At 44.4% G+C, this 18,016-nt stretch overlaps 1 protein-coding gene across 3 annotated transcripts in view; it reads right to left on the minus strand.

Moving 5' to 3' along the window:
* Window positions 1-4,522: 4,522 nt before the first annotated feature.
* Window positions 4,523-18,016, minus strand: part of RIC8A (RIC8 guanine nucleotide exchange factor A) — a 46,100-nt gene continuing 32,606 nt past the window's right edge. For all 3 annotated transcript variants that reach the window (XM_077259782.1, XM_077259784.1, XM_077259783.1), the window contains 3 exons: window positions 16,610-16,754; window positions 15,785-15,904; window positions 4,523-5,711 (listed from right to left, as the gene is read on the minus strand). In XM_077259782.1, coding sequence (XP_077115897.1) covers window positions 5,591-5,711; window positions 15,785-15,904; window positions 16,610-16,754 — 386 coding nt within the window. In that variant the 3' untranslated portion in view covers window positions 4,523-5,590. The remainder of the gene's footprint in view (window positions 5,712-15,784; window positions 15,905-16,609; window positions 16,755-18,016) is intronic.

Genomic DNA, 18,016 nt, shown 5'->3' on the forward strand with positions numbered 1-18,016 from the left:
GGACACAAAAACATTAGTTCCTAAACACAATGTAACAATACTAGAATCTCCTCATTGTGACTGTCATTCAGAAAGTCAAGCAGCTAATTTAAAGCAAATTGTCTGTCCAAATAAGCTTTCACCTAATAAAAAGTTAAGTGAAACCAATTGATCCCTATGCATAGCCTGTACTAGCCTTTAGGAGCCTAAGAAAAAGATGGCAGTTTCTCTCCAAAAACAAAACCACACCTGTCCTTGTGTGTGTGTTTTTTTTTTTTTTTTTTTTAACAGAATCTCTGCTTCAAAACACTCTTGGAAAACTACCAATTCATGACAAATCCACTTTCCTATTTACACATTTTTTGATCTTCTCTCCTACTCCCTTGAAAAGCTTTAAAAAAAACCTCCTAGAGCAAAAAATAAGTGCATTTTTTAAGCCTGAAGGAAACTTCTATAGTTAGGCCCAGTCCAATCAAAGGACAGGAAAAAAACCCTCCTCTATAACCTTCCGAAAAAAATAAAAAGTTTCCTGAAACCGTTTTTGTTTGAAAATGTGTAGTTTTTGATCTCCTACAGTGAGAGCATAGCTAAGGGTATGATCACACTCTCTAAAAAAATCCACTTTAAAAATGTGAACATTTCTTCTCCAAAAGCTTTCATTGTGAGGACCATCCTTAGGCCAAATTGCGACCATTTGGTGCCTCTTTTAAGAAGCTGAAATTCCCGATCTAATAGATGATTGCCTAGTCGTAAGGAAGTTAATATTTCGGCATTCTGTTTTAGATCTTCGAGATCATTTTGTCACCTATTCTTCATAGACATGTTTTCTCCACTCTCCACTTTGTGGCTTCATCTGATGAGATCTACTTCTGGTTTAAAGACAAATATAAAATACATAGACCCAAAATAAATCAGCGGGGATTCTGCGTTACTGAATCAATTATCCCCCGATCGTTGCGATGGTTTAGGATGTTGTCCACTGTAACGTAGGTTTCGTCTGGTGAGTGGAGATGCATTCCACAGCACACGGCAGTGAGAACCTCCAGGACGACTAGTACAGACCTGCTCAAAATTAATAGTGCTGCAGTATTCTCAGCAAACAACGCTGACCTCGGTCACAGAATTCCCGAATGCAATCACCGACAACAGACCCTTTAAAAAGTTCTCCCTACGAGCCTCCAACTCAAATATAGGGGGACAAGCTCACCCGAAATGTCAAACATTAAATAGTCTTGATTTACAGCACAACCTAGTCCAACCCCAAGAGTAGGAATTTTTTCTTCTCCGCAAAAAGTGCCACTCTTTGCTGTAGGCTGCGCCAGGTATTGCAGCTAAGCGCCATTTTGCAGCTAAGCTGTGACAGATTATTATACGTGGTCAACGGTCCCATTATCAGAAAAAAGATGCAGGTCCAAGAGGAAAAAATCCACATCAGGACTTTAATCACACATCCTGTGGTTCCGACCTACATTTTCAAGATTGGAAGAAACTTTTAAGGCTACGTCTTTTTTTTTTTCCCTATGAAACAAATCTTATATTGCTCATACAGCAACTCTTGTTTGGAGGGTTGTCTCCCCTTCCACTAGGATCTAGTCATCATCCATCATATCACAGCAGGGTTAAAGCAAATCTGTCACCAGGTTTTAGCCACCTAATCTGAAAGCAGCATAATAAAGGGGCAAAGACCCTGATTCCAGCGATGTGCCATTTATTGGGCTGCTTATTGTAGTTTTGATAATCTGCTGATAAAATCCCTGTTTTATTATTAGAGGACTAGTAAACCCGCTGCCATGTAGTCTAACCACGCCCCCATCACCCATTGGCTGCTTTCTGTGGACACCAGGCATAGGCAGAAAGCTGCCAATCAGTGGTGTGGGTGGGGTTATACAGGGCTCTGGGAGACCTGAAGCAGAGAAAACAGGGATTTTATCAGAACTACAGCAAGCAGCCAAATAAGTGATACATCGCTGGAATCAGAGTCTCTGCCCCTATGTCATGCTAGCAAGAAGCTAGTGATATATTTTTAAAGGGAATCTAACGGAAACCAAGAGATAAACTGAAATGGGAGACAGTGGACGGTGTTCAGGTTAAAGCATTTTTCACAAGTAATCGTTATGGAGCACAGAATAAGCAGCTTTTATTTATTTATTTTTTTAACCCCCTTAACTAAATCTATGGAGATTTGGGGTACTGTATGGGAACTGTGCCATTAGCGCATTTCTATGGTGCGATTGGTAATGGGTTAAACAAACCTCGATTCGTGAGCTATGTTTCGCGATGTGGCAGGTTGCCGACAGGTTTGGACAGTTGTGGGCTCTACCTGTACACAGCGCTCGCCGATACCTCCCGATTATCAAACAGCTTTACGAGCCCTTGGGATCACACGCAAGAGACATTTCAGAGATCAATCTTCCATTGCACTTGAAGTCACATGCAGTGATGTTGAACAAGGCGGTTCCCAAGCCGGAGGGAAGATAATTACTGAACAGCTCACGGAGCTGACGCTGCAGAACTTCCTTCTAACGGAAAACAGCAAGAAATTCTAGTTAAGTAATATTGTGTAACGCCATTAACCCTTTAAGTGATAAGTTACCACCTTTCCATAAGACACCCATTCTGGTAATCGAGGTCCCACCAATCGTCTTCCATCCCATGAGTAAATGATCGCTTGTTATACTAGGAGTTTGTCTTTAAAGAAGACCCGTCACAAGGTCGAAAGTGTCCAATTTTTGCCCTTATTTTATTCCCGCTACCATATGTTATCACTTTTTTTTTTTTTTTTTTTTTTTAATCTGTCATATGGTTCTAGAATTAGTCATTTATATTCAGTGTTAATTTTTATAGTCTTCATTGCGGGGGAATGGCCCAAGCTGCCTAAAGCCACACCCCAGAGGATCTGTGAGCCACTCCTCCTTGAAAAAATACATTACTTACCATGGTATAATGGGATTTTCCAGAACCCATGACGGTACCCCAGAGAGGGCAGGAAACCTACAAAATAAAAGGAGGAGCCTCTGTACTTTCATCAGTGGTCTACAGAGCATGAGAGGACACCCCTTCACGACCTTATTTTTTTGTTTTTGCATTTCTATTTTTTGCTCCCTTTCTTCCCAGAGCTATATCTGGGAAACATTGCTTTTGGCCATGACATGGATGAATAGAAGATCTCCACGATTTTCACACTGGGTCAGTATAGTAAAAACTGCAACTTCCTAGGAGAGGGTAGTATGTAAGAACAGACCTTGTCCTCAAAAATGTTATCAGGTATGGAAGCTTTGGCTTGATTCCCTTTTGACTCGCGTTAATCCCCAGGTGATGAGGAGAATTCGCTCATGACAAAGTATGTTATATTTGGTGCCTGACAAGGGTGTCTTATTATTTGGTCAAGATATTTGTTAGACCCATGGTATGTTAAGGGAAAGCTTAACTTTGCCAGAAAGCATTAACCCCTTCACATCATAAGGCAAATATTTACATTATTATAAGTCGTGTCCCTGACTTTTATGCGGGCTCCAGCACTGAATACGCATCTTTCCCCGCACACGACAGCTGATTTAATCATCAGTCACGTGTCTAACAGCCGCAGGTGGATTGGTGCTCCACCCGCGGCTGTTAACCAGTTCAATCCCACTGTCGATCTCGGACAGCGGGATTTAACACATGCTAGCTGGAAATGTGTCTCAAATCTCAGCCCTCAGCGCCCCATCACGTGATCGGGGAAGATGCGTTATGACAGCCAGGGGTCTGGAGAAAACCCCTGTGCCTGGCATTCCTAGGAGATGGTAATTTTTGCCATACATAGCAGTGCTGAAGCCCTGGGGGAAAAAACAAAACAAAAAAAAAACGAAGTTCAAAATCACTCCCCTTTTGCACCACTGAAAATAATTAAAAAAAAAAATAATACAAAATACAGGTTTGGTATCTTTGTAATCATACTGACCTGGAGAATCATATTGGCAGGTCAGTTATGTCATATAGTGAACATAAATAAAAAAAAAATAAATTGTGGAATTGTACTGTTTTAGCTATTTCACCGCACTTGGTACTTTTTTTTCCCCCGTTTTCCAGTTTAAAAAGTACAACTTGTCCCGCAAAAAAAAAAAGCCCTTATACAGCAATGTTAACTGGAAAAAAAAAAAAAAAAAAAAACTTATAGCTCTTGGAAGAAGGGGAGGAAAAACAAAAAAATAAAAAGGTTTTGCATCTTAGCGGGTTTTTCAAATTTGCGATGTTACCCAAGCGTGTAATATGGTAGAGTTAATTTCTAGTTCCGGTTGGGTTGGAGAGACCAGGGTCCCTTATTCTGGCAATATTGTGGGAGTCCCTGCTTTGGGATCCCCACTTATTCAGCATCTATCGCCAGTGGATCCGCTGTTAAAAGGAACCCTCCAAATAAAACTTATGTTGTGGAATGGTGGAACATAATAAATAAGGAATTAATTTTTCTTTTTTTTCCTTTTACTAAAATAATAACTGCAGTAAAGCTATCAAGTTATCAGATACTCACACATTACCAATATAAAAAACCACGAGCAGCACAATGAAATATTTGGCTATTTTATAAAATAGAGAATTGATCATTCACTACAGGTTTATGATCGCTCTGGTGGGGTTTTCTCATTGTTCGTAGCTTTACATCTTCTGCACTAAAGCCTAGACAGGACATCTCAGTGTAATATACCGGGTCACGAGGCTAGCCTTTCACATACACATTAAATAACAAAATTCCTAAATACGCGTCCTTCATAAGGAACTTCTGCCCGATCCGTCTATAGCAGCGTCGTCACATTGACTACAGATATACAGATCACGGTTACTTAGGGTCCCGGTTCATATACACCGAATTCTTCACAATCACTCATCACTATGTTGGCAGGAGGAGCAAATCCTAACAGTAACTTATATGGACTGACCAAAAGCTTCTAATATCAGTTTTTATATCATATCGTCGTTTTGGTGCACCCAGAATCACTGCACCACTAGTCGTTTTGGTGCACCCAGAATCACTGCACCACTAGTCATTTGGGTGCACCCGTAATAAATGACCCCCTAGTTATTTTGGTGCACACAGAAACAATGCACCCCCTAGTCATTGTGCTCTTTTTGAAAAATTACTTAAGGAATTTGGGGAATATTTTTTGGGGGTGGATCAAGAATCCTACAGCCACTAAATGTACCGCCTGCATCTACTGATCTCTATTAATAAACCAGTCGCCCTCTGGTGGCAGTGTGTGTAAGAAGTGTTGCTCTCTAGTGGTAAAGACTTGTTATGCGCCATCTTTCTAGGACAGTTGACGGCGCTCCCCAGTCTGACAGCTATCCAAGTAGAGGGGCTGGGGTGCAGTGCCCTGAACCCTGGGAAACAGCTGGAACATCAGATCTCTGCGGGGTCCTCGGGGGCTGGTGGTCCTCCTATGAAAGGACCATGTTAGTTAGGCTTGGTAACATCCCAGTGTGTGGTCTACTGCCGAGGTCTCACACTCATCTACAGTGATCTACATTTAGTTTCCCATGTGGTTTATGGCGCCTATAAAGATGTCCGCAGTCTCTTCCTCCGACGACTTCGGCGTGGCTCGGACTTCTTACATGTGCGGTCAACTAGTGAACGGTTTTAGTCTGAATCTGTCTCCAGATCGGAAGATTCCTGCTGCTGTAGCATCCTCTGTGCCGCCTCGTCTAAAGCCTCCAGTCTCCCATCGGATGTTACGCCCATCGGCTGGATGATTTGTTCTCTGTACACACAAAAAAAAAATTTTTTAAAGTTGATGAAAAGTGACTTAAGACGTATTAGGCTAAAAAAAAATTGGGTTTTTTGCAATATATTGATAAAAAATGGCAAATAATTCCAAGAGGGGTGAAATGAAAAAAGAAAAAAAAAAGGAATTCTGCCATTGTGAGGTTTTTTTTCGCAACATGGTCGACAACTTCAGGTCAGTAGGATTGCTATCAAACTTGTATGTTTTTTTCGTATTTTACAGCTTTTAAATAATTCAGAATATATACAGTGGGCACAGAAAGTATTCCTTTACATTTTTCACTCTGTTTCATTGCAGCCATTTGGTAAATTAAAAAAAGTTCATTTTCTCATTAATGTACACTCTGCACCCAAACTTCACTGAAAAAACAGAAATGTGGAATATTTTGCAAATTTATTAAAAAAAGAAAAACTGAAATATCACATGGTCATAAGTATTCAGACCCTTTGCTCAGTATTGAGTAGAAGCCTCCTTTGAGATGGTACAGCCATGAAACTTCTAGGGAATGATGCAACAAGTTTTTCACACCTGGATTTGGGGATTCTCTGCCATTGATCCTTGCAGATCTTCTCCAGTTCCGTCAGGTTGGATGGTAAACGTTGGTGGACGGCCATTTTCGGTTCTCTCCAGAAAAGCTCAATTGGGTTTAGGTCAGGGCTCTGGCTGGGCCAGTCAAGAATGGTCACAGACTTGTTCTGAAGCCACTCCTTTGTTATTTTAGCTCTGTGCTTAGGGTCATTGTCTTGTTGGAAGGTGAACCATCGGCCACGTCTGAGGTCCAGAGCTCTCTGGAAGAGGTATTCATCCAGGATATCTCTACTTGGCCGCATTCACTTTTCCATCAATGACAACCAGTCGTCCTGTCCCTGCAGCTGAAAAACACCCCCATAGCATGATGCTGCCACCACCATGTTTCACTGTTGGGATTGTATTGGGCAGGTGATGAACTGTGCCTGGTTTTCTCCACACATACCGCTTAGAATTATCACCAAAAATGTCTATCTTCATCTCATCAGACCAGAGAATCTTATTTCTCATAGTCTTTGGAGTCATTCATGTGTTTTTAGCTCTATACGGCTTTCATATGTCTTGCACTGAGGAGAGGCTTCCATTGGGCCACTCTGCCATAAAGGGCCGACTGGTGGAGGGCTGCAGTGATAGTTGACTTTGTGGAACTTTCTCCCATCTCCCTACTGCATCTCTGGAGCTTAGCCACAGTGATCTTGGGGTTCTTCTTTACCTCTATCACCAAGGCTCTTCTCCCACGATTGCTCAGTTTGGCTGGACGGCCAGGTCTAGGAAGACTTCTGGTGGTCCCAAACTTCTTCCATTTAAGGATTATGGAGGCCACTGTGCTCTTAGGAACCTTGAGTACTGCAGAAATTCTGTTGCAACTTTGTCCAGATCTGTGCCTTGCCACAATTCTGTCTCTGAGCTCCAGGGCCAGTTCCTTTGGCCTCATGATTCTCATTTGGTCTGATATGCACTGTGAGCTGTGAGGTCTTATATAGACAAGTGTGCGCCTTTCCAAATCAAGTCCTATCAGTTTAATTAAACACAACTGGACTCCAATGAAGGAGTAGAACCATCTCAAGGAGGATCACAAGGAAATGGACAGCATGTGACTTAAATATGAGTGTCTGACCAAAGGTTGTGAATACTTATGACTGTCAGGACTCTGAACATTTTTTATTACCTTTTGTGCATTACTAACCTTTTCCAAGATGGCGTCTTTGGTCTCATGTGCACTGTGTCTTCCTGCTATAAAAGTCCACCCCAGCCTTCAGTCTGTGCTAGAGTATTCTGCCTTGCATCCAGCTCCTGACCCTGGTGACTCCCTGGCTATGTACCTGCTCCTCTGAACCGGTGTGGTATTCCTGCTACTCTGCTCTGAGTTCCTGCTGCATACACCAGTTTCCAGTAATCCTCCTTCATCTGCTGCTTGTGTTTTCTTCCATCTGCATTTGTTGGACCCAGGCCTCCCTGGTTGAGCTAAGATATTATTTGAACTGCTTTATAAGCATAGCTATCTGTGTTTGGACTAAGACAAGGACTTATTCGTGTCAAGTATCCTCAAGAATAATTGTGCTTCATAGACTTTCTGCGTGATTGCATTTTCCTCTGAAGTTCCCTATAGACTGTTAAGCTGCGTTTAATATTTACACCAAGTGTTGTGGACTTGAGTTTCTCTCTGCACCTGTTTGAATCACCGTGTGATAATATATACTTTACCACTTATAAAACTGTGTCCTGTAGTTGTCTTGTTCCACGCAAAGAGTCTCCTGAGTTATCCCCTATAATTATTACAGGATACTCTAGCCAGACAAGAGGAGACTGCTGGAACAATGACTGCAGAAAGCAGATTAGAGCAGGTGTTTTCCATAATTAGATCACCGCAGAAAGATGTGGAAGGTCTGCAAAAGAAGTTTGGAAGCATTGAACACAATCAACAAGTGTTTGGACAAACTTTGCAGGACTTAAGCACCCGCATGGCAGCCCAGGAAAACAAACTTGCTGGTATAGAGTCCCAGTATGGACGGGCTTTTCAGGACATAAGCACGCAAATAGCTGCACAAGCGACTTTACTCTCTGGGCAACCGCCACCAGCTAGCCCACCTAAGTTGCCCCCATTCAGATTTAATGGTGATCGTGACAAATTTCGTGGCTTTGTGAATCAATGTATGCTATATTTTGATGTGCATGCCAACCGTTTTGCTAATGATAGATCCAAGGTATTGTGTGTAATAATGCTGCTGACCTCACGAGCGCTCGCCTGGGCGAATCCGATGATTGAGTCTCGTGACCCACGGTTAAATAACTTGGATGATTTCTTGGCCGCTATGGCTTTAATGTTTGATAATCGTAATCGCCGTGCAACCGCTGAATCTGCTTTATTGTCTTTATGCCAGGCTAAACGTTCTGTTATTGAGTATGCTACTGAATTCAGGAGATTAGCGGTAGATACCAATTGGGACAGTTATGCACAATTGGCTATTTTTAAAAGGGTTCTGTCTAGTATAGTAAAAGATGAACTAGCTCGCTCTGAGTCACCACAAGAGCTAGAAACATTTATACAGCATTGTGTGTGCATAGACATTCGCCTTACTGAGCGTAGGCAGGAGAAGTTTGCTGCATATAACCGTATCGCTAACTTTTCCCTTCCTTCCAAAGAGCCTGCAGGTAAAACATCTCGGGAGATGGAGGAGGTGCCCATGCAAATTGATTCCGTTCAGAGGCGCGAAGATTAATGAGCGCCGGGAGCATCGCCTTCGTGAAAGTCTATGTTTCTACTGCGGTCAGTCTGACCACTTTCTGATCTATTGTCCTAAGTGGTCCAGACGGCCTAAGGCTACGTTCACATTTGCGTTGTGCGCCGCAGCGTCGGCGCCGCAGCGCACAACGCAAACAAAAACGCGGCAAAACGCACGCTAAAACGCTGCGTTTTGCGCCGCATGCGTCCTTTTTGGCCGAAAGTTGGACGCAGCAAAAATGCAACTTGCTGCGTCCTCTGCGGCCGGACGCGGGCGCCGCAGCGACGCATGCGGCGCAAAACGCAAGTGCGACGCATGTCCATGCGCCCCCATGTTAAATATAGGGGCGCATGACGCATGCGGCGCCCGCCGCTAATGTGAACGTAGGGTAACAAGGTGCTAGCAGCGGTAGGGAAGTATGACAACTGTGATGATGAATCTGACATCTCTGAATGTAGCCTGCCTTCAAACGCTGTATTCCATTCACTTTCTATGACTTCACCCCCCAAGGAGCTTAAGGAAAATAACTCTCACTATTCTCTCCCTATTAAGATCCTGGGTTCAGGAAAGTGGATATCCAGTGCAGCTATGATTGACTCTGGTGCTGGTGGCAATTTCATGGATATCGCATTTGCCAAGGAACATGGTATTGAAATTCAGCAAAGAGCCTCTCCAATTACCATGGAAACAGTGGATGGGTCACCTTTAATCTCTGGGCCTGTGGATCAGGAGACCGTACCCCTTGAAATTTTGTTGGAGCCTAATCATCAGGAGCAACTTTCTTGCTAATTTCTTCTCCTCATTTTCCTGTGATTTTAGGCATTCCTTGGTTGCGTTCTCAGAACCCAATTATCAACTGGGAGACCAAGGAGATTATCTTTCCAACAAGGAGCAACTCAGTGTTAACATAAGATGTCCCTGAGTCCACGGCTACGGAACCACGTGTACATGTATTTTCTTTACCTCCAGCATATAAAGAGTTCTCTGACATCTGTGACAAGAAGAATGCAGATCAGCTTCCTCCACACAGGCATTATGACTGTCCCATTGAGCTGCTTCCTGGGGCAGCTATTCCTTTTGGTAATGTATACCCTTTGGCGGCACCTGAGCTTCAAGCCTTAAAGGAGTATATTGATGAAAATCTGGCCAAAGGCTTCATACGTCCTTCTTCCTCACCAGCAGGGGCACCTATATTTTTTGTAAAAAAGAAGGATGGGACCCTGAGACCCTGTGTTGACTATCGGGAACTCAATAAGGTAACCATTCGAAACCGTTACCCTTTGCCTCTGATTCCCGAATTACTGGAAAGAGTCCACCATGCCAAGGTGTTCTCTAAACTGGATCTTCGTGGGGCTTATAATTTGGTGCGTATTCGTCCAGGGGATGAGTGGAAGACAGCATTCAAATGCCGGTATGGACACTTTGAATATCTTGTGATGCCCTTTGGGCTTTGTAACGCCCCTGCAACGTTTCAACACCTTGCTAATGACATTTTCAGAGATTTGTTGGACCAGTTTGTGGTGATCTATTTGGACGATATACTAATCTTTTCTGACTCTCTACAGGAACATGAAGAGCATGTCAAAACTGTTTTAAGACGTCTGAAAGAGAACCATCTGTATATTAAGCCGGAGAAATGCGAGTTCCATCGTTCTGAGATACAGTTCTTAGGTTATATCATCTCTCCCCAGGGGCTGAATATGGAATCTGGTAAGATTCAGGCTATCCTTGACTGGCCGGTACCCAAGAACGTTAAGGAAGTCCAACGTTTTATTGGTTTTACAAATTTCTACAGACGCTTCATTCAAAATGTTTCTGATATTGTCCGTCCCATTACTTCCTTGACAAAGAAGGAAAAGCCCTTTAAGTGGTCATCACAGGCTCCAGAAGCTTTTGATCGGCTTAAGATCTGTTTCACCTCAGCACCGCTGTTGATACACCCAGATCCAACACTTTCTTTCATTGTGGAGGTGGACGCTTCGGATAATGCTTTGGGGGCTATTCTCTCCCAAAGAACTGGAGAGAAGGGTCTGCTACATCCTTGTGCTTTCTTTTCCCGTAGACTAACCTCAGCAGAGAAGAATTACGACGTGGAAGACAAGGAATTGCTGGCTATTATTGCGGCTTTCAAAGAATGGAGGCATCATCTGCAAGGAGCTGCACAACAGATCATAGTGCTAACTGACCATCGCAATTTAGAGTTCCTTAGATCTGCTAGATGTCTTTCTCCTCGTCAGGCTCGTTGGAACTTATTTTGAAATCAATTTAACTTTGTTATCTTGCACCGTCCAGGTTCTCGTAATGGGAAGGCTGATGCCTTATCCCGAATCCATGCTGCGGATTCCGTACCCGGAGCCCCGTCCAAGACCATTCTATCTGATGTCAATTTCATCGGCGTTATCCATGATCAGGACTTGTGGAAGGAGTGCAGGGAGGCTTATGACGGTGATGTATTTCTGGCCAACCCACCTGTGGATATTAATCTTGTCTTTAAGGGTGGCATGTGGTTCAGAGATCGACGTATCTACGTCCTTGAGGTCGTCCGTCTGCAGATCCTCAAGTTGGTACATGACTCAAAGTTGGCTGGTCACAGGGGGGTACAGAAGACACAAGAGTTCCTGAGCCGATTCTTCTGGTGGCCAACTTGCCTGAAGGATACCAAGGACCAAGGACTATGTTCTCTCTTGCGAGGTATGTGCTCGTTACAAGACTCCTCATTCGGCACCTACGGCGGTGGAGGAAAGGCTGACTGCGATGAGGCAAAATCTGGAGGTTCTGAAGGAATCCCTGACCACAGCTCAAGAACGTTATAAGAGATCGGCTGATAGATTCCGTAAACCTGCACCCATGTTCAAGGTAGGAGATTCCGTGTGGTTATCAACTAAGAATCTGAAGTTAAACGTTCCTTCACAAAAACTTGGACAGAAATTCATTGGCCCTTTCAAGATCAATGGTATTGTGAGCTCTGTGGCCTGCTGGCTGAAGCTGCCTAGGACTATGAAGGTACACCCAGTTTTTCATGTATCTTTACTAAAGCCTGTATCTCCTAATACCTTCCAGGGATGTGTTATGCCACCTCCGCAGCCTGTGGTGATTGATGGGCAAGAACAATTTGTGGTGGAGGAAATTATTGATTCCAGGATTCGCAGGAATCGGCTCCAATATCTGATAAGATGGCAGGGATATCCCCCTGAGGAAGAATCTTGGGAACCTGTGGAAAACATCAATGCCCAACAGAAGATTTCTCATTTTCATCAGAGATTCCCTGAGAAACCAGGTCCAGGATCGTCCTGAGGCCGCTTCTAAGGAGGGAGTAATGTCAGGACTCTGAACATTTTTTATTACCTTTAGTGCATTACTGCCCTTTTCCAAGATGGCGTCTTTGGTCTCATGTGCACTGTGTCTTCCTGCTATAAAAGTCCACCCCAGCCTTCAGTCTGTGCTAGAGTATTCTGCCTTGCTTCCAGCTCCTGACCCTGGTGACTTCCTGGCTATGTACCTGCTCCTCTGAACCTGTGTGGTCATCCTGCTACTCTGCTCTGAGTTCCTGCTGCATACACCAGTTTCCAGTAATCCTCCTTCATCTGCTGCTTGTGTTTTCTTCCATCTGCATTTGTTGGACATGTAAGCTGTTGCTGCTCTGCAAAAACCTGAGACTATTACCCAGGCCTCCCTGGTTGAGCTAAGATATTATTTGAACTGCCTTATAAGCATATGTATCTGTGTTTGGACTAAACAAGGACTTATTTGTGTCAAGTATCCTCAAGAATAATTGTGCTTCATAGACTTTCTGCGTGATTGCATTTTCCTCTGAAGTTCCCTATAGACTGTTAAGCTGCGTTTAATATTTACACCAAGTGTTGTGGACTTGAGTTTCTCTCTGCACCTGTTTGAATCACCGTGTGATAATATAGACTTTACTACTTATAAAACTGTGTCCTGTAGTTGTCTTGTTCCACGCAAAGAGTCTCCTGAGTTATCCCCTATAATTATTACAATGACCATGTGATATTTCAGTTCTTTTTAAATAAACTTGCAAAAATTACTACAGTTCTGTTTTTTATCAGTGAAGATGGGTCGCAGAGTGTACATTAATGAGAAAAAATGAACTTTTTTTGAATTTACCAAATGGCTGCAATGAAACAAAGAGGGATAAATTTAAAGGGGTCTGAATACTTTCCGTACTCACTGTGTATATTTGTTATGTGATTTTTAAGACTTGCAACTTTTTCATTGATGGAGCTGTGTTCGGGGTTGTTTTTTATGTAACAAACTGTAGTTTTTATTGGTATTTTATCACTAATTTTTTTTATGGGGGTGGGGGGGAGAGACTGAATGATCAGAAAAATATACACCGTGTCTGCGAATTGAGATACTGATTTGGCTTTTATCCTAAGTCATATTGTACGACTCGTTAAAGGGTTGATTGTGACTTGTAGGATCGCTACTTCCAATAGGTGGCGCTATAGAGTTAAGTCCTCTTTTTTTCAGCAGAGGCAATTTGCATACAGAAAAATATAAGTATTTTTTAGTTTTTTTCCCCATTACAATGTTTACTTTATGGACTAAAATCTCCACTCCTGTAATCTCATGGGTCAGCGAAGGACAGGACAGGCCCACAGGAAAATCCTCTGGTGGGCCACTACTGAGCAGTAGTTGGCAATATATACCGTATATACTCGAGTATAAGCCGAGATTTTTAGCCCAAATTTTTGGGCTGAAAGTGCCCCCTCGGCTTATACTCGAGTCACGGTCGGCGGTGGGGTCAGCGGGTGAGGGGGAGAGGGCGCTGAGGCATATTTACCTAGTCCCGGCGATCCTGTCGCTCCCCCTGCCCATCCCACGGTCTCCGGGTGCAGCAGCTCTTCCCCTGTACAGCGGTCACGTGGGACCGCTCATTAGAGAAATGAATAGGCTGCTCCACCTCCCATAGGGGCGGAGCCGCATAATTCATTTCTCTAATCAGCGGTGCCGGTGACCGCTGACAGAGGAAGAGGCTGCGGCACCCGGAGATCAGCTGTCCGGGAGAAGGAGCCAGGGACGCCGGGAGCAGGTAAGTATCGCATATTCACCTGTCCTCGTTCCACACGCCGGGCGCTGTATCCATCTTCCCGGCGTCTCTCCGCACTGACTGTGCAGGTCAGAGAGCGCGATGACGCATATAGTGTGCGCGCCGCCCTCTGCCTGATCAGTCAGTGCGGAGAGACGCCGGGAAGATGGCGCCGAGGAGCTGCAAGCAAGAGAGGTGAGTATGTGTTTTATTAATTTTATTGCAGCAGCACAGCTATGGGGCAATAATGGTGCAGAGCACTGTATGGCACAGCTATGGGGCAATAATGGTGCAGAGCACTATATGGCACAGCTATGGGGCAATAATGGTGCAGAGCACTATATGGCACAGCTATGGGGCAATAATGGTGCAGAGCACTATATGGCACAGCTATGGGGCAATAATGGTGCAGAGCACTGTATGGCACAGCTATGGGGCAATAATGGTGCAGAGCACTGTATGGCACAGCTATGGGGCAATAATGGACGGTGCAGAGCACTGTATGGCACAGCTATGGGGCAATAATGGACGGTGCAGAGCACTGTATGGCACAGCTATGGGGCAATAATGGACGGTGCAGAGCACTGTATGGCACAACTATGGGGTAATAATGGTGCAGAGCACTATATGGCACAGCTATGGGGCAATAATGGTGCAGAGCACTATATGGCACAGCTATGGGGCAATAATGGTGCAGAGCACTGTATGGCACAGCTATGGGGCAATAATGGACGGTGCAGAGCACTATATGGCACAGCTATGGGGCAATAATGGTGCAGAGCACTATATGGCACAGCTATGGGGCAATAATGAATGGTGCAGAGCACTATATGGCACAGCTATGGGGCAATAATGGTGCAGAGCACTATATGGCACAGCTATGGGACAATAATGGTGCAGAGCACTATATGGCACAGCTATGGGGCAATTATGAACGGTGCAGAGCACTATATGGCACAGCTATGGGGCCATAATGAACGGTATGGAGCATCTATTTTTATTTTTGAAATTCACCGGTAGCTGCTGCATTTTCCACCCTAGGCTTATACTCGAGTCAATAAGTTTTCCCAGTTTTTTGTGGCAAAATTAGGGGGGTCGGCTTATACTCGGGTCGGCTTATACTCGAGTATATACGGTACTTGAATCACTATGTACAGACAAAGGCGGCATCTTATTATATGATTATAAAAAATCTGGGATTGAGGATAATGTCACATTTGCATGTACCTGAAAAGTGGGGCCCTGGAGATGGTTACTGGTGGGCCCTTGGCACCCCAATCCAACACTGGGCAGGACTATTTAAATGGTTAAACAGGCGTGACTGGAGCTGGCTGCAATAGCTGCTGTATAACACAGCCGGCACCAGCTGTATATGGAGCAGGCTCAACATCTGAGCTCGCTGTATACACACGCATTTGACATCTACCACACATCCGATGTAAAAAAAAAGGATTAAAATGGGGTCCTCCAACCACCTTTAGGACCATTTAGGGAACACGGGTCCTGCCTCTGAGACAAATGGAGCAACTTCAGGTTCAAAACGATTCTATTCGAAACGTGTTGCTCGGCAACGTAAGCAGCAATTCTACAATCATACCACTGGGTGGCGCTGTGACATCTAAGAAAACAGCTAATATGATATTGTCCTGTCCCAGCCCAATTAGTTAAAAAAAATATATATAATGAATCTGTGGCATCAAACATAAAGAATATAAAGAGAAGAGTAGTCCAAGTGATGGATCTCTCACCGAGATAATTTGTCAAACATGCTGACCAGCTTCATAGCCTCATACTCTTTCTGCTCCTCCGTCATCCCGTCCATCGGGTTAGGCTGCTTCTCTTCTACACGTCCGGTCACAGGGTTAATGCTTCATAGAGGTTTATAAAGTAAAATTCCATTTTAATTCATAAGAAGAAGTATACAACAACATCATTCCTATTAAATCAGATGGAAGTTACAAGATCAAAAATGAAGTCTGAGATCTCGGAGCCCCACTAATTGGTAAAAAGGATTATACCTCTGACACCACTGAAGAAATATAAGGAAATCTAGATTTCCCCATTAACAACATGACAAAGGATAATGACTCAAGTATTTGAATTTTACTGTGATTGCTCATCTCCTATCCTACATCCACTACATATACACTCCACATCCTCAACACGGAAATTTCCACACCAACAAGGAAAAGTAGTGAATAAGATGGAAATCACAGGATGGAAACGTTACTGATCTGCAAATGATGGAAAACTAAAGACTAAATTCAATTAAGAGTATGAGCAACGTGCAAAAATCCCAGCACTTCCAGCCTCGGCCACTATGGAGCACCTTTGGGACATCATTGGTCCGTGATTACAAAGGAGCTGCCAGCAGCGGATCTTGATGATTTGCCTGAATGCATTCAGAGGCAGAACCTTCCTCAGACGAACATTTTAATAATGTCTCTGCAAGCAGCCAAAACGCTGGGATTTCTGCACATGGCGCTCATACTATATAATGAATAAACTGAGAAGCTATATACACATACACACTCTACTCAACACAGCACATGATAAATGAGGAGAGCACTTACTTAGGTTTGGCTTCTCTGTATTCTTCGGTGTCTGTGTCTTCATCCTCAGAATATCGTCCTTCTCCTCGTCCGCCCGCCAGCAATCCCCGGGCAGCAAGCAGGCCAGCAGCGTTACCGTATCCAGTGTATTTTACAAAACGAGATACTGTATGATAAGAGGCAAAACATATCCCGTTTGCATCAAGAGTAGAGAATATGGTATAGCAAGGACAGGCAAAACCAAGATGCAAAAATCCAGCGCCAATCGTGGCAACAGCTCCAAGTGTTTTACTTCAATTCAATAATTTTAAAAGGGTTGTCCAGTTTCAAAGAATATTCCCCAATAGGCTCAGGGACACACAAAAATAACTGAACCATTACTCAAGCTATAGGGGTCCAGCTCCACCTTCTGTTGTTGCTCCAATCTTTGCTCATGGGCTGCAACAGTGAAGTCATGTCGACAGCACTGCAGTCAATCAGTGAGCTCAGTGATCTTGCTGTGGTAGATGGAAAAAGACTATGGGGTATTATTTTTTGTAACAGGACAACCCCTTAATTTTACAGTAATAATCCATTTATTTCCTCTTTGTCACAGCATAAAGGAGATGGTTTTAAAAATCACAAAACCAAACTGCGCAGCGCCACATCGCCAGCCCTCACCCCTTCTCAGTGCCACATCGCCAGCCCTCACCCCTTCTCAGTGCCACATCGCCAGCCCTCACCCCTTCTCAGTGCCACATCGCCAGCCCTCACCCCTTCTCAGTGCCACATCGCCAGCCCTTCCCCTTCTCAGTGCCACAACGCCAGTCCTTCCCCTTCTCAGTGCCACAACGCCAGCCCTTCCCCTTCTCAGCACAACATCGCCAGCCCTTCCCCTTCTCAGCACAATATCGCCAGTCCTTCCCCTTCTCAGCACAATATCGCCAGTCCTTCCCCTTCTCAGGGCAACATCGCCAGTCCTTCCCCTTCTCAGGGCAACATCACCAGCCCTTCCCCTTCTCAGTGCCACATCGCCAGTCCTTCCCCTTCTCAGGGCAACATCACCAGCCCTTCCCCTTCTCAGTGCCACATCGCCAGTCCTTCCCCTTCTCAGCACAACATCGCCAGCCCTTCCCCTTCTCAGTGCCACATCGCCAGCCCTTCCTCTTCTCAGTGCCACATCGCCAGCCCTTCTCCTTCTCAGTGCCACATCGCTAGCCCTTCCCCTTCTCAGTGCCACATCACCAGCCCTTCCCCCTTCTCAATGCCACATCGCCAACCCTTCCCCTTCTTAGCAACACATCGCCAGCCCTTCCCCCTTGTCAGCGACAGCCCCTCACCCTTGTTAGTGCAACATCGCCAGCCCTTCCCCTTCTCAGCACCACATCGCCAGCCCTTCCCCCTTGTCAGTCAATGACATCCCCAGCCCTTCCCCCTTCTCAACGACAT

The sequence above is a fragment of the Ranitomeya variabilis genome, chromosome 4, assembly GCF_051348905.1.
Source record: "Ranitomeya variabilis isolate aRanVar5 chromosome 4, aRanVar5.hap1, whole genome shotgun sequence".
Taxonomy (NCBI): Eukaryota; Metazoa; Chordata; class Amphibia; order Anura; family Dendrobatidae; genus Ranitomeya; species Ranitomeya variabilis.